The 26,047-nt window shown below is 49.9% G+C and overlaps 1 protein-coding gene across 1 annotated transcript in view; it reads right to left on the bottom strand.

Moving 5' to 3' along the window:
* xrcc2 (X-ray repair complementing defective repair in Chinese hamster cells 2) overlaps positions 1–19,523 on the bottom strand; it is a 51,216-nt gene extending 31,693 nt beyond the window's left edge. The window contains exons 1-4 of the mRNA XM_072451292.1: positions 19,441–19,523; positions 9,311–9,392; positions 7,352–7,387; positions 4,252–4,449 (exon numbers count right to left, since the gene is read on the bottom strand). Coding sequence (XP_072307393.1) covers positions 4,252–4,449; positions 7,352–7,387; positions 9,311–9,392; positions 19,441–19,461 — 337 coding nt within the window. The 5' untranslated portion in view covers positions 19,462–19,523. The remainder of the gene's footprint in view (positions 1–4,251; positions 4,450–7,351; positions 7,388–9,310; positions 9,393–19,440) is intronic.
* Positions 19,524–26,047: the final 6,524 nt, after the last annotated feature.

Here is a 26,047-nt window from a genome sequence, read left to right as displayed (position 1 = left end):
GGTCTAAACCAGGTCTAAACCAGGTCTAAACCAGGACTAAACCAGGACTAAACCAGGACTAAACCAGGTCTAAACCAGGACTAAACCAGGACTAAACCAGGTCTAAACCAGGACTAAACCAGGTCTAAACCAGGTCTAAACCAGTACTAAACCAGGACTAAACCAGGTCTAAACCAGGTCTAAACATGGACTAAACCAGGACTAAACCAGGTCTAAACATGGACTAAACCAGGTCTAAACCAGGCCTAAACCAGGACTAAACCAGGACTAAACCAGGTCTAAACCAGGACTAAACCAGGTCCAAACAAGGACTAAACCAGGTCCAAACCAGGTCTAAACCAGGACTAAACCAGGTCCAAACAAGGACTAAACCAGGTCCAAACCAGGTCTAAACCAGGACTAAACCAGGTCTAAACCAGGTCTAAACCAGGTCTAAACTAGGCCTAAACTAGGCCTAAACCAGGATTAAACCAGGACTAAACAAGGACTAAACCAGGACTAAACCAGGACTAAACCAGGACTAAACCAGGACTAAACCAGGTCTAAACCAGGTCTAAACCAGGACTAAACCAGGTCTAAACCAGGTCTTAACCAGGTCTAAACCAGGTCTAAACCTGGACTTAACCAGGTCCAAACCGGGTCTAAACCAGGACTAAACCAGGTCTAAACCAGGTTTAAACCAGGTCTAAACCAGGTCTAAACCAGGCCTAAACATGGACTAAACCAGGCCAAAACATGGACTAAACCAGGTCTAAACCAGGACTAAACCAGGTCTAAACCAGGCCTAAACATGGACTAAACCAGGCCAAAACATGGACTAAACCAGGTCTAAACCAGGACTAAACCAGGTCTAAACCAGGACTAAACCAGGTCTAAACCAGGACTAAACCAGGTCCAAACAAGGACTAAACCAGATCCAAACCGGGTCTAAACCAGGACTAAACCAGGTCTAAACCAGGTTTAAACCAGGTCTAAACCAGGTCTAAACCAGGTCTAAACCAGGACTAAACCAGGACTAAACCAGGTCTAAACCAGGACTAAACCAGGACTAAACCAGGTCTAAACCAGGACTAAACCAGGTCTAAACCAGGTCTAAACCAGTACTAAACCAGGACTAAACCAGGTCTAAACCAGGTCTAAACATGGACTAAACCAGGACTAAACCAGGTCTAAACATGGACTAAACCAGGTCTAAACCAGGCCTAAACCAGGACTAAACCAGGTCTAAACCAGGTCTAAACCAGGACTAAACCAGGACTAAACCAGGTCTAAACCAGGTCTAAACCAGGACTAAACCAGGTCTAAACCAGGACTAAACCAGGACTAAACCAGGACTAAATCAGGTCTAAACCAGGTCTAAACATGGACTAAACCAGGACTAAACCAGGTCTAAACATGGACTAAACCAGGACTAAACCAGGACTAAACCAGGTCTAAACCAGGCGTAAACCAGGACTAAACCAGGTCTAAACCAGGACTAAACCAGGTCTAAACATGGACTAAACCAGGACTAAACCAGGACTAAACCAGGTCTAAACCAGGACTAAACTAGGCCTAAACCACGATTAAACCAGGTCTAAACCTGGACTAAACCAGGTCTAAACCTGGACTAAACCAGGTCTAAACCAGGACTAAACCAGGTCTAAACCTGGACTAAACCAGGTCCAAACCAGGTCTAAACCAGGACTAAACCAGGTCTAAACCAGGTCTAAACCTGGACTAAACCAGATCCAAACCGGGTCTAAACCAGGACTAAACCAGGTCTAAACCAGGTTTAAACCAGGTCTAAACCAGGTCTAAACCAGGTCTAAACCAGGACTAAACCAGGACTAAACCAGGACTAAACCAGGTCTAAACCAGGACTAAACCAGGACTAAACCAGGTCTAAACCAGGACTAAACCAGGTCTAAACCAGGTCTAAACCAGTACTAAACCAGGACTAAACCAGGTCTAAACCAGGTCTAAACATGGACTAAACCAGGACTAAACCAGGTCTAAACATGGACTAAACCAGGTCTAAACCAGGCCTAAACCAGGACTAAACCAGGACTAAACCAGGTCTAAACCAGGACTAAACCAGGTCCAAACAAGGACTAAACCAGGTCCAAACCAGGTCTAAACCAGGACTAAACCAGGTCCAAACAAGGACTAAACCAGGTCCAAACCAGGTCTAAACCAGGACTAAACCAGGTCTAAACCAGGTCTAAACCAGGTCTAAACTAGGCCTAAACTAGGCCTAAACCAGGATTAAACCAGGACTAAACAAGGACTAAACCAGGACTAAACCAGGACTAAACCAGGACTAAACCAGGACTAAACCAGGTCTAAACCAGGTCTAAACCAGGACTAAACCAGGACTTAACCAGGTCTAAACCAGGTCTTAACCAGGTCTAAACCAGGTCTAAACCTGGACTTAACCAGGTCCAAACCGGGTCTAAACCAGGACTAAACCAGGTCTAAACCAGGTTTAAACCAGGTCTAAACCAGGTCTAAACCAGGCCTAAACATGGACTAAACCAGGCCAAAACATGGACTAAACCAGGTCTAAACCAGGACTAAACCAGGTCTAAACCAGGCCTAAACATGGACTAAACCAGGCCAAAACATGGACTAAACCAGGTCTAAACCAGGACTAAACCAGGTCTAAACCAGGACTAAACCAGGTCTAAACCAGGACTAAACCAGGTCCAAACAAGGACTAAACCAGATCCAAACCGGGTCTAAACCAGGACTAAACCAGGTCTAAACCAGGTTTAAACCAGGTCTAAACCAGGTCTAAACCAGGTCTAAACCAGGACTAAACCAGGACTAAACCAGGTCTAAACCAGGACTAAACCAGGACTAAACCAGGTCTAAACCAGGACTAAACCAGGTCTAAACCAGGTCTAAACCAGTACTAAACCAGGACTAAACCAGGTCTAAACCAGGTCTAAACATGGACTAAACCAGGACTAAACCAGGTCTAAACATGGACTAAACCAGGTCTAAACCAGGCCTAAACCAGGACTAAACCAGGTCTAAACCAGGTCTAAACCAGGACTAAACCAGGACTAAACCAGGTCTAAACCAGGTCTAAACCAGGACTAAACCAGGTCTAAACCAGGACTAAACCAGGACTAAACCAGGACTAAATCAGGTCTAAACCAGGTCTAAACATGGACTAAACCAGGACTAAACCAGGTCTAAACATGGACTAAACCAGGACTAAACCAGGACTAAACCAGGTCTAAACCAGGCGTAAACCAGGACTAAACCAGGTCTAAACCAGGACTAAACCAGGTCTAAACATGGACTAAACCAGGACTAAACCAGGACTAAACCAGGTCTAAACCAGGACTAAACTAGGCCTAAACCACGATTAAACCAGGTCTAAACCTGGACTAAACCAGGTCTAAACCTGGACTAAACCAGGTCTAAACCAGGACTAAACCAGGTCTAAACCTGGACTAAACCAGGTCCAAACCAGGTCTAAACCAGGACTAAACCAGGTCTAAACCAGGTCTAAACCAGGACTAAACCAGGACTAAACCAGGTCTAAACCAGGTTTAAACCAGGACTAAACCTGGACTAAACCAGGTCTAAACCTGGACTAAACCAGGTCTAAACCAGGACTAAACCAGGTCTAAACCAGGTCTAAACCAGGTCTAAACCAGGACTAAACCAGGTCTAAACCAGGACTAAACCAGGTCTAAACCAGGTCTAAACCAGCTCTAAACCTGGACTTAACCAGGTCTAAACCAGGTCTAAACCAGGACTAAACCAGGTCTAAACCAGGTCTAAACCAGGTCTAAACCAGGCCTAAACATGGACTAAACCAGGCCTAAACATGGACTAAACCAGGTCTAAACCAGGTCTAAACCAGGACTAAACCAGGTCTAAACCAGGACTAAACCAGGTCCAAACAAGGACTAAACCAGGTCCAAACCAGGTCTAAACCAGGACTAAACCAGGTCTAAACCAGGACTAAACCAGGTCTAAACCAGGTCTAAACCAGGACTAAACCAGGTCCAAACCAGGACTAAACTAGGCCTAAACCAGGATTAAACCAGGACTAAACAAGGACTAAACAAGGACTAAACCAGGACTAAACCAGGACTAAACCAGGACTAAACCAGGTCTAAACCAGGACTAAACCAGGACTAAACCAGGTCTAAACCAGGTCTAAACCAGGTCTAAACCAGGCCTAAACCAGGTCTAAACCAGGACTAAAGCTCTGATAGATCTAACACACAGACTCGGACTGTTTCTCGCCTGTTGCTGTGGTGTTTGTGGTTTGGTCCGACCGCTGCTTGTCCGTTGCTGTGTGGAGCCTGTTGTCCAGGACACTGACCAGTCGCATCATGTCCAGGCTGTAGTCTGTGTCCACAAAGACCACGCTGACCTCCAGACCTCCGGCCGAGAGCGGCAGGAGGCAGCGGCTCAGCAGGTGGTACAGGAGCTCCGTCTTACCTGGAGACACCAGCATCGTCTTTAAAGAGACGTTTATGCACAATCGAGACCCTATGAGATGCTTCAAGACCCTATGAGACCCTTCAAGACCCTATGAGATGCTTCAAGACCCTATGAGACCCTTCAAGACCCTATGAGATGCTTCAAGACCCTATGAGACGCTTCGAGACCCTATGAGATGCTTCAAGACCCTATGAGACCCTTCAAGACCCTATGAGATGCTTCAAGACCCTATGAGACGCTTCAAGACCCTATGAGATGCTTCGAGACCCTATGAGACGCTTCGAGACCCTATGAGATGCTTCGAGACCCTATGAGATGCTTCGAGACCCTATGAGACCCTTCAAGACCCTATGAGACGCTTCAAGACCCTATGAGATGCTTCGAGACCCTATGAGATGCTTCGAGACCCTATGAGATGCTTCGAGACCCTATGAGACCCTTCAAGACCCTATGAGATGCTTCAAGACCCTATGAGACCCTTCAAGACCCTATGAGATGCTTCAAGACCCCATGAGACCCTTCAAGACCCTATGAGATGCTTCAAGACCCTATGAGACGCTTCAATACCCTATGAGACGCTTCGAGACCCTATGAGATGCTTCGAGACCCTATGAGATGCTTCGAGACCCTATGAGACCCTTCAAGACCCTAGGAGACGCTTCGAGACCCTATGAGATGCTTCGAGACCCTATGAGATGCTTCGAGACCCTATGAGACCCTTCAAGACCCTATGAGATGCTTCAAGACCCTATGAGACCCTTCAAGACCCTATGAGATGCATTAAGACCCTATGAGACCCTTCAAGACCCTATGAGACCCTTTAAGACCCTATGAGACGCTTCAAGACCATATGAGACGCTTCAAGACCATATGAGATGCTTCGAGACCCTATGAGACCCTTCGACCTATGAGACCCCTCGAGACTCTGAGACCCCTCGAGACCCTTTGAGACCCTTCGAGATTCTTTGAGACCATATGAGACGCTTCGAGACCCTATGAGATGCTTCGAGACCCTATGAGACCCTTCAAGACCCTATGAGACGCTTCAAGACCCTATGAGACGCTTCAAGACCCTATGAGATGCTTCGAGACCCTATGAGATGCTTCGAGACCATACGAGACCCTATGAGACCCTTCAAGACCCTATGAGATGCTTCAAGACCCTATGAGACCCTTCAAGACCCTATGAGATGCTTCAAGACCCTATGAGACCCTTCAAGACCCTATGAGACGCTTCAAGACCCTATGAGACCCTTCGAGACCCTATGAGATGCTTCGAGACCCTATGAGACCCTTCGACCTATGAGACCCCTCGAGACTCTATGAGACCCCTCGAGACCCTTTGAGACCCTGAGACGCTTCGAGACCCTATGAGACCCTTCAAGACCCTATGAGACGCTTCAAGACCCTATGAGACCCTTCAAGACCCTATGAGACCCTTTAAGACCCTATGAGACGCTTCAAGACCATATGAGACGCTTCGAGACCCTATGAGATGCTTCTAGACCCTATGAGACGCTTCAAGACCCTGAGACCCTTCGAGACGCTTTGAGACCTTATCAGATGCTTCGAGACCCTTCGAGATGCTTTGAGACCCTATGAGACCCTTTAATAGCCTTTGAGGGACGCCCTATGAGACCACTCAAGACCCTAAGAGACGCTTCGAGACCCTATGAGACCCTTCAATAGCCTTTGAGTGACACCCTATGAGACCCCTCGAGACTCTATGAGACCCTTCGAGACCCTATGAGACCACTCGAGACCCTAAGAGACGCTTCGAGACCCTATGAGACGCTTTGAGACCCTATGAGACGCTTCGAGACCCTTTGAGACGCTTCGAGACCTTATGAGATGCTTCGAGACCCTTTGAGACCCTATGAGACCCTTCAAGACCCTATGAGACCCTTCGACCTATGAGACCCCTCGAGACTCTATGAGACCCCTCGAGACCCTTTGAGACCCTATGAGACGCTTCGAGACCCTTTGAGACGCTTTGAGACCTTATGAGATGCTTCGAGACCCTTTGAGACCCTATGAGACCCTTCAAGACCCTATGAGACCCTTCGACCTATGAGACCCCTCGAGACTCTATGAGACCCCTCGAGACCCTTTGAGACCCTATGAGACGCTTCGAGACCCTTCGAGATTCTTTGAGACCCTATGAGACGCTTCGAGACCCTATGAGATGCTTCTAGACCCTAAGAGACGCTTCGAGACCCTGAGACCCTTTGAGACGCTTTGAGACCCTATCAGATGCTTCGAGACCCTTCGAGATGTTTTGAGACCCTATGAGACCCTTCAATAGCCTTTGAGGGACACCCTATGAGACCCCTCGAGACCCTATGAGACCCCTCGAGACTCTATGAGACCCTTCGAGACCCTATGAGACGCTTCGAGACCACTCAAGACCCTAAGAGACGCTTCGAGACCCTATGAGACCCTTCAATAGCCTTTGAGTGACACCCTATGAGACCCCTCGAGACCCCTCGAGACTCTGAGACCCTTCGAGACCCTATGAGACCACTCGAGACCCTAAGAGATGCTTTGAGACCCTATGAGATGCTTCGAGACCCTATGAGACGCTTTGAGACCCTATGAGACGCTTCGAGACCCTATGAGATGCTTCGAGACCCTTTGAGACCCTATGAGACCCTTCAAGACCCTGTGAGACCCTTCAAGACCCTATGAGTGAGACCCTATGAGACTCCTTGAGACCCTATGAGACGCTTTGAGACCCTTCGAGACACTTTCAGAACCTATTAGATGCTTTGAGACCCTTCGAAGATGCTTTGAGACCCTTCAAGACTCTATGATGAGATGCTTCGAGACCCTATGAAACATTTTAAGTCCTTCTCATGACTTCATATTCATTTCCACTCAATAATAAATTAATTCTCACCGGTTCCTTCAGGTCCAAAGATCTCCACCACTTCACCTGTCAATCAAACAATGACATCATCATGACATCATCATGACCTTCATCATGACATCATCATGACCATCGTAACTTTCATCATGACCTTAATCCTAACCTTCATTGTGACCTTCATCATGACATCATCATGACCTTCATCATGACATCATCATGACATCATCATGACATCATCATGACTTTCATCATGACCTTCATCGTGACCTTCATCATGACATCATCGTGACCTGCATCCTGACCTTCATCATGACATCATCCTGACCTTCATCGTGACCTCATCATGACCTTCATCCTGACCTTCATCATGACCTTCATCCTGACCTTCATCATGACCTTCATCCTGACCTTCATCATGACTTTCACCATGACCTTTATCATGACCTTCATCATGACCTTCATCATGTCCTGCATCCTGACCTTCATCCTGAACTGCATCATGACTTTCATCATGACCTTCATCATGACCTTCATCCTGAACTGCATCATGACTTTCATCATGACTTTCATCATGACCTTCATCATGACCTTCATCCTGAACTGCATCATGACTTTCATCATGACCTTCATCATGACCGGCATCCTGACCTTCATCCTGACCTTCATCATGACATCATCTTGACCTTCATCATGACCTTCATCCTGACCTGCATCCTGACCTTCATTGTGACCTTCACCCTGACCTTCATCATGACATCATCATGACCTTCATCCTGAACTGCATCATGACTTTCATCATGACCTTCATCATGACCTGCATCCTGACCTTCATCCTGACCTTCACCCTGACCTTCATCATGACATCATCCTGACCTTCATCATGACCTTCATCCTGACCTGCATCCTGACCTTCACCCTGACCTTCATCATGACATCATCATGACCTTCATCATGACCTGCATCCTGACCTTCATCCTGAACTGCATCATGACTTTCATCATGACCTTCATCATGACCTGCATCCTGACCTTCATCCTGACCTTCACCCTGACCTTCATCCTGACCTTCATCCTGACCTTCACCCTGACCTTCATCATGACCTTCATCCTGACCTGCATCCTGACCTTCATTGTGACCTTCACCCTGACCTTCATCGCTACTTTCATCCTGACCTTCATCATGACCTTCACATGACCTTCATCCTGACTTTCATCATGACCTTCATCATGACCTTCACCCTGACCTTCATCCTGACTTTCATCATGACCTTCACATGACCTTCATCCTGACTTTGATCATGACCTTCACATGACCTTCACATGACCTTCATCCTGACTTTCATCCTGACCTTCATCATGACCTTCATCATGACCTTCACATGACCTTCACATGACCTTCATCATGACCTTCATCTTGACCTTCACATGACCTTCACATGACTTTCATCATGACCTTCATCATGACCTTCATCCTGACCTTTACATGACCTTTACATGACCTTCACATGACCTTCATCATGACCTTCATCCTGACCTTCATCCTGACCTTTACATGACCTTTACATGACCTTCACATGACCTTCATCCTGACCTTCATCCTGACCTTTACATGACCTTTACATGACCTTCACATGACCTTCATCCTGACCTTTACATGACCTTTACATGACCTTCACATGACCTTCACATGACCTTCATCCTGACCTTCATCCTGAACTTTACATGACCTTCACATGACCTTCATCCTGACCTTTACATGACCTTTACATGACCTTCACATGACCTTCATCATGACCTTCATCCTGACCTTTACATGACCTTTACATGACCTTTACATGACCTTCACATGACCTTCATCCTGACCTTCATCCTGACCTTTACATGACCTTCACATGACCTTCACATGACCTTCACATGCCCTTCATCATGACCTTCATCATGACCTTCATCATGACCTTCATCATGACCTTCACATGGTTTATAGTCTGACCGTTTTCAGGGCCGCCGTCTTCTGGAAACAGACGAGGTTCAATGTCCTTCAGAGAGCGACGAAGGTCAAGACGAGCGAAGAGCTGCAAGAGCAAAGAGGAGGAGCAGAGGAGGAGAGGAAGAGAAGAGGAGGAGAGGAAGAGAGGAGCAGAGGAGGAGGAGAGGAAGAGAGGAGCAGAGGAGAGGAGGAAGAGAAGAGGAGGAGAGGAAGAGAGGAGCAGAGGAGGAGGAGAGGAAGAGAGGAGCAGAGGAGAGGAGGAAGAGAAGAGGAGGAGAGGAAGAGAGGAGCAGAGGAGGGGGAGAGGAAGAGAGGAGCAGAGGAGGAGAGGAAGAGAGGAGGGAGAGAAGAGGAGGAGGAGAAAAAAAGTAGTTAATTCAGAGCTAAACTTTTGTGTCGCGTCATTTATTTGTAAAACTTATATCAACAGTTTAAGTCAAATATAAGACCCGTGTTCTAAAGTTCTCACCCGTGTTCTGAGGTTCTGACCCGTGTTCTGAGGTTCTGACCCGTGTTCTAAGGTTCTGACCCGTGTTCTAAGGTTCTGACCCGTGTTCTAAGGTTCTGACCCGTGTTCTAAAGTTCTCACCCGTGTTCTGAGGTTCTGACCCGTGTTCTAAGGTTCTGACCCGTGTTCTAAGGTTCTGACCCGTGTTCTAAAGTTCTCACCCGTGTTCTGAGGTTCTGACCCGTGTTCTGAGGTTCTGACCCGTGTTCTAAGGTTCTGACCCGTGTTCTAAAGTTCTGACCCGTGTTCTAAGGTTCTGACCCGTGTTCTAAAGTTCTGACCCGTGTTCTGAGGTTCTGACCCGTGTTCTGAGGTTCTGACCCGTGTTCTAAAGTTCTGACCCGTGTTCTAAGGTTCTGACCCGTGTTCTAAAGTTCTGACCCGTGTTCTAAGGTTCTGACCCGTGTTATAAAGTTCTGACCCGTGTTCTAAGGTTCTGACCCGTGTTCTGAGGTTCTGACCCGTGTTCTGAGGTTCTGACCCGTGTTCTGAGGTTCTGACCCGTGTTCTAAAGTTCTCACCCGTGTTCTGAGGTTCTGACCCGTGTTCTAAGGTTCTGACCCGTGTTCTAAGGTTCTGACCCGTGTTCTAAAGTTCTCACCCGTGTTCTGAGGTTCTGACCCGTGTTCTAAGGTTCTGACCCGTGTTCTAAAGTTCTCACCCGTGTTCTAAGGTTCTGACCCGTGTTCTGAGGTTCTGACCCGTGTTCTAAGGTTCTGACCCGTGTTCTAAGGTTCTGACCCGTGTTCTAAAGTTCTCACCCGTGTTCTGAGGTTCTGACCCGTGTTCTAAGGTTCTGACCCGTGTTCTAAGGTTCTGACCCGTGTTCTAAAGTTCTCACCCGTGTTCTGAGGTTCTGACCCGTGTTCTAAGGTTCTGACCCGTGTTCTAAAGTTCTGACCCGTGTTCTAAGGTTCTGACCCGTGTTCTAAAGTTCTGACCCGTGTTCTGAGGTTCTGACCCGTGTTCTGAGGTTCTGACCCGTGTTCTAAAGTTCTGACCCGTGTTCTAAGGTTCTGACCCGTGTTCTAAAGTTCTGACCCGTGTTCTGAGGTTCTGACCCGTGTTCTAAGGTTCTGACCCGTGTTATAAAGTTCTGACCCGTGTTCTAAGGTTCTGACCCGTGTTCTGAGGTTCTGACCCGTGTTCTGAGGTTCTGACCCGTGTTCTGAGGTTCTGACCCGTGTTCTAAAGTTCTGACCCGTGTTCTGAGGTTCTGACCCGTGTTCTGAGGTTCTGACCCGTGTTCTAAAGTTCTGACCCGTGTTCTAAAGTTCTGACCCGTGTTCTGAGGTTCTGACCCGTGTTCTAAGGTTCTCACCCGTGTTCTAAAGTTCTGACCCGTGTTCTGAGGTTCTGACCCGTGTTCTGAGGTTCTGACCCGTGTTCTAAAGTTCTGACCCGTGTTCTAAGGTTCTGACCCGTGTTCTAAGGTTCTGACCCGTGTTCTGAGGTTCTGACCCGTGTTCTAAGGTTCTGACCCGTGTTCTGAGGTTCTGACCCGTGTTCTAAAGTTCTCACCCGTGTTCTAAAGTTCTGACCCGTGTTCTGAGGTTCTGACCCGTGTTCTGAGGTTCTGACCCGTGTTCTAAAGTTCTGACCCGTGTTCTAAGGTTCTGACCCGTGTTCTAAGGTTCTGACCCGTGTTCTGAGGTTCTGACCCGTGTTCTAAGGTTCTGACCCGTGTTCTGAGGTTCTGACCCGTGTTCTAAGGTTCTGACCCGTGTTCTAAAGTTCTGACCCGTGTTCTAAAGTTCTGACCCGTGTTCTGAGGTTCTGACCCGTGTTCTAAGGTTCTGACCCGTGTTCTAAGGTTCTGACCCGTGTTCTAAGGTTCTGACCCGTGTTCTAAAGTTCTGACCCGTGTTCTAAGGTTCTGACCCGTGTTCTAAGGTTCTGACCCGCGTTCTAAAGTTCTGACCCGCGTTCTGAGGTTCTGACCCGTGTTCTAAAGTTCTGACCCGTGCTCTGAGGTTCTGACCCGTGTTCTAAAGTTCTGACCCGTGTTCTGAGGTTCTGACCCGTGTTCTAAAGTTCTGACCCGTGCTCTGAGGTTCTGACCCGTGTTCTAAAGTTCTGACCCGTGTTCTAAAGTTCTGACCCGTGTTCTAAGGTTCTGACCCGTGTTCTAAAGTTCTGACCCGTGTTCTGAGGTTCTGACCCGTGTTCTGAGGTTCTGACCCGGGTTCTGAGGTTCTGACCCGGGTTCTGAGGTTCTGACCCGGGTTCTAAAGTTCTGACCCGTGTTCTAAGGTTCTGACACGTGTTCTAAGGTTCTGACCCGTGTTCTAAGGTTCTGACCCGTGTTCTAAGGTTCTGACCCGTGTTCTGAGGTTCTGACCCGTGTTCTGAGGTTCTGACCCGTGTTCTGAGGTTCTGACCCGTGTTCTAAGGTTCTGACCCGTGTTCTAAAGTTCTCACCCGTGTTCTAAGGTTCTGACCCGTGTTCTAAGGTTCTGACCCGTGTTCTAAGGTTCTGACCCGTGTTCTAAAGTTCTCACCCGTGTTCTGAGGTTCTGACCCGTGTTCTGAGGTTCTGACCCGTGTTCTAAGGTTCTGACCCGTGTTCTAAAGTTCTCACCCGTGTTCTGAGGTTCTGACCCGTGTTCTGAGGTTCTGACCCGTGTTCTGAGGTTCTGACCCGTGTTCTAAGGTTCTGACCCGTGTTCTAAGGTTCTGACCCGTGTTCTAAAGTTCTGACCCGTGTTCTGAGGTTCTGACCCGTGTTCTAAAGTTCTGACCCGTGTTCTGAGGTTCTGACCCGTGTTCTGAGGTTCTGACCCGTGTTCTAAGGTTCTGACCCGTGTTCTAAGGTTCTCACCCGTGTTCTAAGGTTCTGACCCGTGTTCTGAGGTTCTGACCCGTGTTCTGAGGTTCTGACCCGTGTTCTAAAGTTCTGACCCGTGTTCTAAGGTTCTGACCCGTGTTCTAAAGTTCTCACCCGTGTTCTGAGGTTCTGACCCGTGTTCTGAGGTTCTGACCCGTGTTCTGAGGTTCTGACCCGTGTTCTAAGGTTCTCACCCGTGTTCTAAGGTTCTGACCCGTGTTCTGAGGTTCTGACCCGTGTTCTAAAGTTCTGACCCGTGTTCTAAAGTTCTGACCCGTGTTCTAAAGTTCTGACCCGTGTTCTAAGGTTCTGACCCGTGTTCTAAAGTTCTGACCCGTGTTCTGAGGTTCTGACCCGTGTTCTGAGGTTCTGACCCGTGTTCTGAGGTTCTGACCCGTGTTCTGAGGTTCTGACCCGTGTTCTAAAGTTCTGACCCGTGTTCTAAGGTTCTGACCCGTGTTCTAAAGTTCTGACCCGTGTTCTAAGGTTCTGACCCGTGTTCTGAAGTTCTGACCCGTGTTCTGAGGTTCTGACCCGTGTTCTAAAGTTCTGACCCGTGTTCTGAGGTTCTGACCCGTGTTCTGAGGTTCTGACCCGTGTTCTAAAGTTCTGACCCGTGTTCTAAGGTTCTGAAACGTGTTCTAAGGTTCTGACCCGTGTTCTAAGGTTCTGACCCGTGTTCTAAAGTTCTGACCCGTGTTCTGAGGTTCTGACCCGTGTTCTAAGGTTCTGACCCGTGTTCTAAAGTTCTGACCCGTGTTCTAAAGTTCTGACCCGTGTTCTGAGGTTCTGACCCTTGCTCTGAGGTTCTGACCCGTGTTCTAAAGTTCTGACCCGTGTTCTGAGGTTCTGACCCGTGTTCTAAGGTTCTGACCCGTGTTCTAAAGTTCTGACCCGTGTTCTAAGGTTCTGACCCGTGTTCTAAAGTTCTGACCCGTGTTCTGAGGTTCTGACCCGTGTTCTGAGGTTCTGACCCGTGTTCTAAAGTTCTGACCCGTGTTCTAAGGTTCTGACCCGTGTTCTAAAGTTCTGACCCGTGTTCTGAGGTTCTGACCCGTGTTCTAAGGTTCTGACCCGTGTTCTAAAGTTCTGACCCGTGTTCTAAGGTTCTGACCCGTGTTCTGAGGTTCTGACCCGTGTTCTGAGGTTCTGACCCGTGTTCTGAGGTTCTGACCCGTGTTCTAAAGTTCTGACCCGTGTTCTAAGGTTCTGAAACGTGTTCTAAGGTTCTGACCCGTGTTCTAAGGTTCTGACCCGTGTTCTAAAGTTCTGACCCGTGTTCTGAGGTTCTGACCCGTGTTCTAAGGTTCTGACCCGTGTTCTAAAGTTCTGACCCGTGTTCTAAAGTTCTGACCCGTGTTCTGAGGTTCTGACCCTTGCTCTGAGGTTCTGACCCGTGTTCTAAAGTTCTGACCCGTGTTCTAAGGTTCTGACCCGTGTTCTAAGGTTCTGACCCGTGTTCTGAGGTTCTGACCCGTGTTCTAAGGTTCTGACCCGTGTTCTGAGGTTCTGACCCGTGTTCTAAGGTTCTGACCCGTGTTCTAAAGTTCTGACCCGTGTTCTAAAGTTCTGACCCGTGTTCTGAGGTTCTGACCCGTGTTCTAAGGTTCTGACCCGTGTTCTGAGGTTCTGACCCGTGTTCTAAGGTTCTGACCCGTGTTCTAAAGTTCTGACCCGTGTTCTAAGGTTCTGACCCGTGTTCTAAGGTTCTGACCCGCGTTCTAAAGTTCTGACCCGCGTTCTGAGGTTCTGACCCGTGTTCTAAAGTTCTGACCCGTGCTCTGAGGTTCTGACCCGTGTTCTAAAGTTCTGACCCGTGTTCTGAGGTTCTGACCCGTGTTCTAAAGTTCTGACCCGTGTTCTAAAGTTCTGACCCGTGTTCTAAGGTTCTGACCCGTGTTCTAAAGTTCTGACCCGTGTTCTGAGGTTCTGACCCGTGTTCTGAGGTTCTGACCCGGGTTCTGAGGTTCTGACCCGTGTTCTAAAGTTCTGACCCGTGTTCTAAGGTTCTGACACGTGTTCTAAGGTTCTGACCCGTGTTCTAAGGTTCTGACCCGTGTTCTAAAGTTCTGACCCGTGTTCTGAGGTTCTGACCCGTGTTCTAAGGTTCTGACCCGTGTTCTAAGGTTCTGACCCGTGTTCTAAAGTTCTGACCCGTGTTCTGAGGTTCTGACCCGTGTTCTGAGGTTCTGACCCGTGTTCTAAAGTTCTGACCCGTGTTCTAAGGTTCTGACCCGTGTTCTAAAGTTCTGACCCGTGTTCTGAGGTTCTGACCCGTGTTCTAAGGTTCTGACCCGTGTTCTAAAGTTCTGACCCGTGTTCTAAGGTTCTGACCCGTGTTCTAAAGTTCTGACCCGTGTTCTGAGGTTCTGACCCGTGTTCTGAGGTTCTGACCCGTGTTCTAAGGTTCTGACCCGTGTTCTAAAGTTCTGACCCGTGTTCTAAGGTTCTGACCCGTGTTCTAAAGTTCTGACCCGTGTTCTGAGGTTCTGACCCGTGTTCTGAGGTTCTCACCCGTGTTCTAAAGTTCTGACCCGTGTTCTGAGGTTCTGACCCGTGTTCTGAGGTTCTGACCCGTGTTCTAAGGTTCTGACCCGTGTTCTGAGGTTCTGACCCGTGTTCTAAGGTTCTGACCCGTGTTCTGAGGTTCTGACCCGTGTTCTGAGGTTCTGACCCGTGTTCTAAAGTTCTGACCCGTGTTCTAAGGTTCTGACCCGTGTTCTAAAGTTCTGACCCGTGTTCTGAGGTTCTGACCCGTGTTCTAAGGTTCTGACCCGTGTTCTGAGGTTCTGACCCGTGTTCTAAGGTTCTGACCCGTGTTCTAAAGTTCTGACCCGTGTTCTAAGGTTCTGACCCGTGTTCTAAGGTTCTGACCCGTGTTCTAAAGTTCTGACCCGTGTTCTAAAGTTCTGACCCGTGTTCTGAGGTTCTGACCCGTGTTCTGAGGTTCTGACCCGTGTTCTAAAGTTCTGACCCGTGTTCTAAGGTTCTGACCCGTGTTCTAAAGTTCTGACCCGTGCTCTGAGGTTCTGACCCGTGCTCTGAGGTTCTGACCCGTGTTCTAAAGTTCTGACCCGTGTTCTGAGGTTCTGACCCGTGTTCTGAGGTTCTGACCCGTGCTCTGAGGTTCTGACCCGTGTTCTGAGGTTCTGACCCGTGTTCTAAGGTTCTGACCCGTGTTCTAAAGTTCTGACCCGTGCTCTGAGGTTCTGACCCGTGTTCTAAAGTTCTGACCCGTGTTCTGAGGTTCTGACCCGTGTTCTGAGGTTCTGACCCGTGTTCTAAAGTTCTGACCCGTGTTCTGAGGTTCTGACCCGTGTTCTAAAGTTCTGACCCGTGTTCTAAAGTTCTGACCCTTGCTCTGAAGTTCTGACCCGTGTTCTGAGGTTCTGACCCGTGTTCTAAAGTTCTGACCCGTGTTCTGAGGTTCTGACCCGTGTTCTAAGGTTCTGACCCGTGTTCTAAGGTTCTGACCCGTGTTCTGAGGTTCTGACCCGTGTTCTAAGGTTCTGACCCGTGTTCTAAGGTTCTGACACGTGTTCTGAGGTTCTGACCCGTGTTCTGAGGTTCTGACCCGTGTTCTAAAGTTCTGACCCGTGTTCTAAGGTTCTGGCCCGTGTTCTAAAGTTCTGACCCGTGTTCTAAGGTTCTGACCCGTGTTCTAAAGTTCTGACCCGTGTTCTAAGGTTCTGACCCGTGTTCTAAAGTTCTGACCCGTGTTCTAAGGTTCTGACCCGTGTTCTAAAGTTCTGACCCGTGTTCTAAAGTTCTGACCCTTGCTCTGAGGTTCTAACCCGTGTTCTAAAGTTCTGACCCGTGTTCTGAGGTTCTGACCCGTGTTCTGAGGTTCTGACCCGTGTTCTAAAGTCCTGACCCGTGTTCTAAGGTTCTGACCCGTGTTCTGAGGTTCTGACCCGTGTTCTAAGGTTCTGGCCCGTGTTCTAAAGTTCTGACCCGTGTTCTAAGGTTCTGGCCCGTGTTCTAAGGTTCTGACCCGTGTTCTAAAGTTCTGACCCGTGTTCTAAAGTTCTGACCCGTGTTCTAAGGTTCTGGCCCGTGTTCTGAGGTTCTGGCCCGTGTTCTAAGGTTCTGGCCCGTGTTCTAAAGTTCTGGCCCGTGTTCTGAGGTTCTGGCCCGTGTTCTAAGGTTCTGGCCCGTGTTCTGAGGTTCTGGCCCGTGTTCTGAGGTTCTGGCCCGTGTTCTAAGGTTCTGACCCGTGTTCTAAAGTTCTGACCCGTGTTCTGAGGTTCTGACCCGTGTTCTAAAGTTCTGACCCGTGTTCTAAAGTTCTGACCCTTGCTCTGAGGTTCTGACCCGTGTTCTGAGGTTCTGACCCGTGTTCTAAAGTTCTGACCCGTGTTCTGAGGTTCTGACCCGTGTTCTGAGGTTCTGACCCGTGTTCTAAGGTTCTGACCCGTGTTCTAAGGTTCTGACACGTGTTCTAAGGTTCTGACCCGTGTTCTGAGGTTCTGACCCGTGTTCTAAAGTTCTGACCCGTGTTCTAAAGTTCTGACCCGTGTTCTAAGGTTCTGGCCCGTGTTCTAAAGTTCTGACCCGTGTTCTAAGGTTCTGACCCGTGTTCTAAAGTTCTGACCCGTGTTCTAAGGTTCTGACCCGTGTTCTAAAGTTCTGACCCGTGTTCTAAGGTTCTGACCCGTGTTCTAAAGTTCTGACCCGTGTTCTAAGGTTCTGACCCGTGTTCTAAAGTTCTGACCCGTGTTCTAAAGTTCTGACCCTTGCTCTGAGGTTCTAACCCGTGTTCTAAAGTTTTGACCCGTGTTCTAAGGTTCTGACCAGTGTTCTGAGGTTCTGACCCGTGTTCTGAGGTTCTGACCCGTGTTCTAAAGTCCTGACCCGTGTTCTAAGGTTCTGACCCGTGTTCTAAAGTTCTGACCCGTGTTCTGAGGTTCTGACCCGTGTTCTGAGGTTCTGACCCGTGTTCTAAAGTCCTGACCCGTGTTCTAAGGTTCTGACCCGTGTTCTGAGGTTCTGACCCGTGTTCTAAAGTCCTGACCCGTGTTCTAAGGTTCTGACCCGTGTTCTGAGGTTCTGACCCGTGTTCTGAGGTTCTGACCCGTGTTCTAAGGTTCTGACCCGTGTTCTGAGGTTCTGACCCGTGTTCTGAGGTTCTGACCCGTGTTCTAAGGTTCTGGCCCGTGTTCTAAAGTTCTGACCCGTGTTCTAAAGTTCTGACCCGTGTTCTAAGGTTCTGACCCGTGTTCTGAGGTTCTGACCCGTGTTCTGAGGTTCTGACCCGTGTTCTAAGGTTCTGACCCGTGTTCTGAGGTTCTGACCCGTGTTCTGAGGTTCTGGCCCGTGTTCTAAGGTTCTGGCCCGTGTTCTAAGGTTCTGACCCGTGTTCTAAAGTTCTGACCCGTGTTCTAAGGTTCTGGCCCGTGTTCTGAGGTTCTGGCCCGTGTTCTAAGGTTCTGGCCCGTGTTCTAAAGTTCTGGCCCGTGTTCTGAGGTTCTGGCCCGTGTTCTAAGGTTCTGGCCCGTGTTCTGAGGTTCTGGCCCGTGTTCTGAGGTTCTGGCCCGTGTTCTGAGGTTCTGGCCCGTGTTCTAAGGTTCTGGCCCGTGTTCTGAGGTTCTGACCCGTGTTCTAAGGTTCTGACCCGTGTTCTGAGGTTCTGACCCGTGTTCTAAGGTTCTGACCCGTGTTCTAAAGTTCTGACCCGTGTTCTAAAGTTCTGACCCGTGTTCTAAAGTTCTGACCCGTGTTCTAAGGTTCTGGCCCATGTTCTAAAGTTCTGACCCGTGTTCTAAGGTTCTGACCCGTGTTCTAAAGTTCTGACCCGTGTTCTAAGGTTCTGACCCGTGTTCTAAAGTTCTGACCCGTGTTCTAAGGTTCTGACCCGTGTTCTAAAGTTCTGACCCGTGTTCTAAGGTTCTGACCCTTGCTCTGAGGTTCTAACCCGTGTTCTAAAGTTCTGACCCGTGTTCTAAGGTTCTGACCAGTGTTCTGAGGTTCTGACCCGTGTTCTGAGGTTCTGACCCGTGTTCTAAAGTCCTGACCCGTGTTCTAAGGTTCTGACCCGTGTTCTAAAGTTCTGACCCGTGTTCTAAGGTTCTGACCCGTGTTCTGAGGTTCTGACCCGTGTTCTGAGGTTCTGACCCGTGTTCTAAGGTTCTGGCCCGTGTTCTAAAGTTCTGACCCGTGTTCTAAGGTTCTGGCTGAGGTTCTGGCCCGTGTTCTAAGGTTCTGGCCCGTGTTCTGAGGTTCTGGCCCGTGTTCTAAGGTTCTGGCCCGTGTTCTAAGGTTCTGGCCCGTGTTCTGAGGTTCTGGCCCGTGTTCTAAGGTTCTGGCCCGTGTTCTAAAGTTCTGGCCCGTGTTCTGAGGTTCTGGCCCGTGTTCTAAGGTTCTGGCCCGTGTTCTAAGGTTCTGGCCCGTGTTCTAAGGTTCTGGCCCGTGTTCTAAAGTTCTGACCCGTGTTCTGAGGTTCTGACCCGTGTTCTAAGGTTCTGGCCCGTGTTCTAAAGTTCTGACCCGTGTTCTAAGGTTCTGGCTGAGGTTCTGGCCCGTGTTCTAAGGTTCTGGCCCGTGTTCTGAGGTTCTGGCCCGTGTTCTAAGGTTCTGGCCCGTGTTCTAAGGTTCTGGCCCGTGTTCTGAGGTTCTGGCCCGTGTTCTAAGGTTCTGGCCCGTGTTCTAAAGTTCTGGCCCGTGTTCTGAGGTTCTGGCCCGTGTTCTAAGGTTCTGGCCCGTGTTCTAAGGTTCTGGCCCGTGTTCTGAGGTTCTGGCCCGTGTTCTAAGGTTCTGGCCCGTGTTCTAAAGTTCTGGCCCGTGTTCTGAGGTTCTGACCTGAGCTCCGGTTTCCGTCATTTTCCGTCTCTCGTTTTTCAAAACAAACGCGCCTCGTGCGCATGCCTAGTGCGCATGGCTCGTGCGCGATGCCACTTCCGGGCTCCTCCGGAAGTCCAGAGTGTTCACGGACTTACGGTAATAATGCAAACGCAACACAATATCACAGCGCACGTGAAATCTGCGGAATTAAAATAAACAAATATAGACTCTAAATATAGAAATATAGACTCTAAAGTGGAAGTAGACACTGGGATTAACCCCATGACGTCACAAAAGGATAAATCCCGGTGTTTTAGTGAAAGTAAAGCACAAATAAATACATCTTCAGAATACTTCGTGCCCAGTTGTTTCTTTTGGTGGAGTTTTTTTTAAATCGGAGGAAAACATACTTCCAGGCTTCATTATAAAATACAGCTCTTAATGAGGTTTCACTCTGAAGTTCTATCATCTTAGAAATGCTGGTGAAACAAATCTCAAAATCTGTTGAACTCCGTCATGTTTTTACAGTTGTATCATGTACACGTGAAAGAGTGACGTCAGAGCTGCGTTGAACACGTGACGTCATGTTTTTACTGCTGCTCGTTTTTAACGGCGCATCATGACGTCACGGTATAATCCTGACGGTTTTTTTTACTGGACAAATACTCAGAAATGTGGAGCCCACAGTAGTTTGTACTTCACCCGCAGAAGTATTTGTATTTATATATTTCACCCACGTCTGCACAAAGTATTATAACAACTATAAAGAAGAAAAGACACTTTACAGCGTTTATAACAAAGACAAACATGACATTACCTCATACACGCTTTGTCTGTAGAGTTACAGTCATGGGGTAAATGCTTCAGCTCAGATCATCCGCTGGTTTAGTCATGGGGTAAATGCTTCAGCTCAGATCATCCGCTGGTTTAGTCATGGGGTAAATGCTTCAGCTCAGATCATCCGCTGGTTTAGTCATGGGGTAAATGCTTCAGCTCAGATCATCCGCTGGTTTAGTCATGGGGTAAATGCTTCAGCTCAGATCATCCGCTGGTTTAGTCATGGGGTAAATGCTTCAGCTCAGATCATCCGCTGGTTTAGTCATGGGGTAAATGCTTCAGCTCAGATCATCCGCTGGTTTAGTCATGGGGTAAATGCTTCACGAGTTCAGGAAACAGGGTTTTTCCACTGGAACTTGAGCCGATGAAAACGTTCTTCACGTGAATCACATTCAGTCCAAAACCTTTGCGTTTATTTAGTGTTATTTTTTGTCAGTCTTTAGTTTATACCTGCATATTTGTACTTTGTACTTATACCTGCATATTTGTACTTATACCTGCATATTTGTACTTTGTACTTATACCTGCATATTTGTACTTTGTACTTATACCTGTATATTTGTACCTATACCTGCATATTTGTACATATACCTGTATGTTTGTACTTATACTTATACTACGATATCTTTAGTGATAAGCTCTGGATAAACTTCACTTTATGTTTGGTAAAAACAACTTTATCATAAAAATCTCAAACGTGGAACATTTTACACCTTTTAACAATATTTACAAAACTTATTTTCCCGGTTTAGTCCCGGTTCAGTCCCGGTTTAGTCCCGGTTTAGACCCGGTTTAGACCCGGTTTAGAGGTCCTGGTTTAGTCCTGGTTTAGTCCTGGTTTAGTCCTGGTTTAGACCTGGTTTAGTCCTGGTTTAGTCCTGGTTTAGACCTGGTTTAGACCTGGTTTAGTCCTGGTTTAGTCCTGGTTTAGACCTGGTTCAGTCCTGGTTTAGACCTGGTTCAGTCCTGGTTCAGTCCTGGTTTAGACCTGGTTTAGACCTGGTTCAGTCCTGGTTTAGTCCTGGTTTAGTCCTGGTTTAGTCCTGGTTTAGTCCTGGTTTAGTCCTGGTTTAGTCCTGGTTCAGTCCTGGTTCAGTCCTGGTTTAGTCCTGGTTTAGACCTGGTTTAGTCCTGGTTTAGTCCTGGTTTAGTCCTGGTTTAGACCTGGTTTAGTCCTGGTTTAGTCCTGGTTTAGTCCTGGTTTAGTCCTGGTTCAGTCCTGGTTTAGACCTGGTTCAGTCCTGGTTTAGACCTGGTTTAGTCCTGGTTCAGACCTGGTTTAGACCTGGTTTAGTCCTGGTTTAGACCTGGTTTAGTCCTGGTTTAGTCCTGGTTCAGTCCTGGTTCAGTCCTGGTTTAGACCTGGTTCAGACCTGGTTTAGACCTGGTTCAGTCCTGGTTTAGACCTGGTTTAGACCTGGTTCAGTCCTGGTTTAGACCTGGTTTAGACCTGGTTTAGTCCTGGTTTAGACCTGGTTCAGTCCTGGTTCAGTCCTGGTTTAGACCTGGTTTAGACCTGGTTTAGACCTGGTTCAGTCCTGGTTCAGTCCTGGTTCAGTCCTGGTTCAGTCCTGGTTCAGTCCTGGTTCAGTCCTGGTTCAGTCCTGGTTTAGACCTGGTTTAGACCTGGTTTAGTCCTGGTTTAGACCTGGTTCAGTCCTGGTTCAGTCCTGGTTTAGACCTGGTTTAGACCTGGTTTAGTCCTGGTTTAGACCTGGTTTAGACCTGGTTCAGTCCTGGTTCAGTCCTGGTTTAGACCTGGTTCAGTCCTGGTTCAGTCCTGGTTTAGACCTGGTTTAGTCCTGGTTTAGACCTGGTTTAGTCCTGGTTTAGACCTGGTTTAGACCTGGTTCAGTCCTGGTTCAGTCCTGGTTTAGACCTGGTTCAGTCCTGGTTTAGTCCTGGTTTAGACCTGGTTCAGTCCTGGTTTAGTCCTGGTTTAGACCTGGTTCAAAGGGACAAACATTTTCAAAAATTGATTAAAATACTTCTTATAAAATACTTTCTTCTTATTTTTTTCAGATCTGTTTCTAAATGTCACAATAAAACATAAAACAAAGTGTTTTATGTTAAAGTTCGGTCAGCACGTTCGTACGTTCGGTCAGCACGTTCGGTCAGCACGTTCGGTCAGCACGTTCGGTCAGTACGTTCGGTCAGCACGTTCGGTCAGCACGTTCGGTCAGCACGTTCGTACGTTCGGTCAGCACGTTCGGTCAGCACGTTCGTACGTTCGGTCAGCACGTTCGGTCAGCACGTTCGGTCAGCACGTTCGTACGTTCGGTCAGCACGTTCGGTCAGCACGTTCGGTCAGTACGTTCGGTCAGCACGTTCGGTCAGCACGTTCGGTCAGCACGTTCGTACGTTCGGTCAGCACGTTCGGTCAGCACGTTCGTACGTTCGGTCAGCACGTTCGGTCAGCACGTTCGGTCAGCACGTTCGTACGTTCGGTCAGTACGTTCGGTCAGCACGTTCGTACGTTCGGTCAGTACGTTCGGTCAGCACGTTCGGTCAGCACGTTCGTACGTTCGGTCAGCACGTTCGGTCAGCACGTTCGGTCAGCACGTTCGGTCAGTACGTTCGGTCAGCACGTTCGGTCAGTACGTTCGGTCAGTACGTTCGGTCCTTCGCTCGGACAGTCTCTGCAGTTTGACGGAGCAGGGCGGGATCAAAGTCGCGCCGCTCGTGTCGTCGTCTTTAAAAACCAAAAACGCCGTCAAAACCCGTCGGCTCAAATCCACGCCGGAGTCTGCGCGCCGCCGCTCCCTCTGGACTCGCTCCCTCTGGACTCGCTCCCTCCGCTCTTCGTCCTCTGGTTCCTCTTCCTCGTTCACGCTGCCCCCGGTGGCGTCCTCCGGCAGCACGTAAAGGTCTTCTACGTCCTCGCACTTGATCGCCGTGACGCTTTCCAAACGGTTCATCCACGATCGCCGCTCCGTCTCGCCGTTCCAGATCTTCACCCTCTTCACCGTCCCGGCTTTGTCCGCGTCGCCGTCGGTTACGCCTCCCGGCTTGAGTTTGGCGCGCCGCGGACTTTGCGTCTCGTCCTCCCGTCTCGCCGCGCTCCGCTCCTCGGTCTCGAGCAGGTACCGAACCGGCGGCCCGACCGTGACGCGTCGCGGCCGACCCGGCAGCGTTTCGTGCTCTTCCGCCTTCACCTCTGCCTCGTCCCGTTTGACCGCGGCGTTCACATCGGCTCGTTTGGGCGGCCGGCCCACTTTGCGCTTCAATCCCGTGGGCGGTCCGTTCGGTTTCGCTAAAATCCCGTCTTCTTTCTTGATTACGGTCTTCGTAAAGAGCTCAGGGGCTTCTTTTTTCACTTCTGCTTCCGCACGACCAGAACGTTCCACATCGCCGCCCTCACTGCCCTCGCCGCCCTCGCCGTCCTCGCCGCTCTCGCCGCCCTCGCCGCCCTCGCCGCCCTCGCCGCCCTCGCCGCTCGGCTCTTCTTTCATCGCCGCGTTCTTAATCGACAAATCAGGAATGGTTTTGGAAGCTAGCGGCCGAGACGTTCTGACCGTTTTCAGCGTTGAAGGCAGGACGGGAGGCTTTTTGACCACGGTCAGCTCTACAACTTTCCCCGGAGAAAGGGGGCGGGGCATTAAGTGCTCCAGGGCGGGATGAACGGTGATGGACGCGTTGTTCGGCCAACGGGCTTCGTCCTCCTGCAGGGCCTTGTACGTCTCCCTCGCCATGTTCTGAAACTCCTCCAGCTTCAGCGACGGTTTGTAGTACGGCAGGAGGCGGACTCTGGCGTCGTCCCGCTTTACGCCCAGGCCCGCCCCCTCGCTTGGGCCCGCCCCCTCGCCCGGGCCCGCCCCCTCGCCCGGGCCCGCCCCCTCGCCCGGGCCCGCCCCCACGCCGTTCTCCCGGGCCGTCTTATTGGTTGTGAGCAGGTTGTGTGACTGCAGGTCGTAGTCCAGAAGGAATCGGAGCGGAAGTCGAGCGGCTCTTTCTGTTTTACGCCGCTGTTGTTGTTGTTGTTGTTGTTGTTGGTGGTTTGCGGGGGACTCGGGGTCCGACGGAGAGGACTTGGACTTGTTTTTGGGGCGTCCAGGGCGTCTCTTGACCGGTGCATCAGAGGACTGCTCATCTGAAACATAAAAGACACAAAGTCACACGAGAACTGATCATGTTTAAACTTTATGTTTTAAGTTTATGAAAGTGCTTTTGAGGCTAAGCTAATGCTAAGCTAATGCTAACATACAATAAATGTCATCAATAATGTTCAAACATCAAGTTTGTGTGTTTTATATTTAAGTTAACGTGTGTTAGCCTTTAGCTCTGAGACAAAAACACTTTAGAAACACGGAGGTTTCCTCTGGACATATATTTACATCTGCTGAGATTATCACTCTAGAACTCTTTATAGAGACCAAGAAGTGAAGAACTGAACTAGACCGGCCCCGAGGGGCCCATGGTGAAGAGGGAGGGGCCGGGCCGTGGTGAAGAGGGAGGGGCCATGGTGAAGAGGGAGGGGCCAGGCCTTGGTGAAGAGGGAGGGGCCAAGGTGAAGAGGGAGGGACCCATGGTGAAGAGGGAGGGGCTATGGTGAAGAGGGAGGGGCCGGGCCTTGGTGAAGAGGGAGGGACCCATGGTGAAGAGGGAGGGGCCGGGCCATGGTGAAGAGGGAGGGGCCGGGCCATGGTGAAGAGGGAGGGGCCGTGGTGAAGAGGGAGGGGCCCGTGGTGAAGAGGGAGGGGGCCCATGGTGAAGAGGGAGGGGCCGTGGTGAAGAGGGAGGGGCCGTGGTGAAGAGGGAGGGGCCCGTGGTGAAGAGGGAGGGGCCCGTGGTGAAGAGGGAGGGGCCCGTGGTGAAGAGGGAGGGGCCCGTGGTGAAGAGGGAGTGACCCGTGGTGAAGAGGGAGGGGCCGTGGTGAAGAGGGAGGGGCCGTGGTGAAGAGGGAGGGGCCGTGGTGAAGAGGGAGGGGCCCGTGGTGAAGAGGGAGGGGCCGTGGTGAAGAGGGAGGGGCCCGTGGTGAAGAGGGAGGGGCCGTGGTGAAGAGGGAGGGGCCGTGGTGAAGAGGGAGGGCCCATGATGAAGAGGGAGGGGCCCGTGGTGAAGAGGGAGGGGCCGTGGTGAAGAGGGAGGGGCCGTGGTGAAGAGGGAGGGGCCGTGGTGAAGAGGGAGGGGCCCGTGGTGAAGAGGGAGGGGCCGTGGTGAAGAGGGAGGGGCCCGTGGTGAAGAGGGAGGGGCCCGTGGTGAAGAGGGAGGGCCCGTGGTGAAGAGGGAGGGGCCGTGGTGAAGAGGGAGGGGCCCGTGGTGAAGAGGGAGGGGCCCGTGGTGAAGAGGGAGGGGCCCGTGGTGAAGAGGGCCACATGTTTTGATCGTAGACATCTTTATTTCACGGACACGTCTCGATTAAAACATGGGCCCAGACTTCAGCAGAGGTCAATATGGACTGAAGTTTGGGCCGACCCGCTGCCTAAAGAAAAGACTTTATTTCAACGACAAACTGAAATTGAAGCCATTTCGGCTCGTGTCATTGGGCTAAACGTCTCAAACCGTTGGTCTCTATCGGCTCAAACGTCTGACCCACCGAGTCCTGGTAGATGTTCCTCATCTGAGCTGAGAGGAGCCATGAGCCCCACGGGAGCCTGAGCCGCTGCGTCCTCGGGCCCCAGCGCAGCGCTCGGGGCCCCCTGGTGGCGAGAGGAGGGAGAGTCTCTACAGGAGTGCATGCTGGGTAAACTCGGGACCGGCTGAAGCTCTGGAAGGAACATCATGAGATTAGAACCAGGATCTCAGAAGTATTTATGTGTCGCACTCTACTGCCCCCTGGAGGACTAAA

This window comes from Eucyclogobius newberryi, unplaced genomic scaffold, assembly GCF_026437365.1.
Source record: "Eucyclogobius newberryi isolate DKJ021-1_F unplaced genomic scaffold, fEucNew1.0.hap1 SCAF_18, whole genome shotgun sequence".
NCBI classification, from domain to species: Eukaryota; Metazoa; Chordata; class Actinopteri; order Gobiiformes; family Gobiidae; genus Eucyclogobius; species Eucyclogobius newberryi.
Note: the sequence above shows the minus strand (reverse complement) of the source record. Positions and strands in the feature narration are given on the sequence as shown.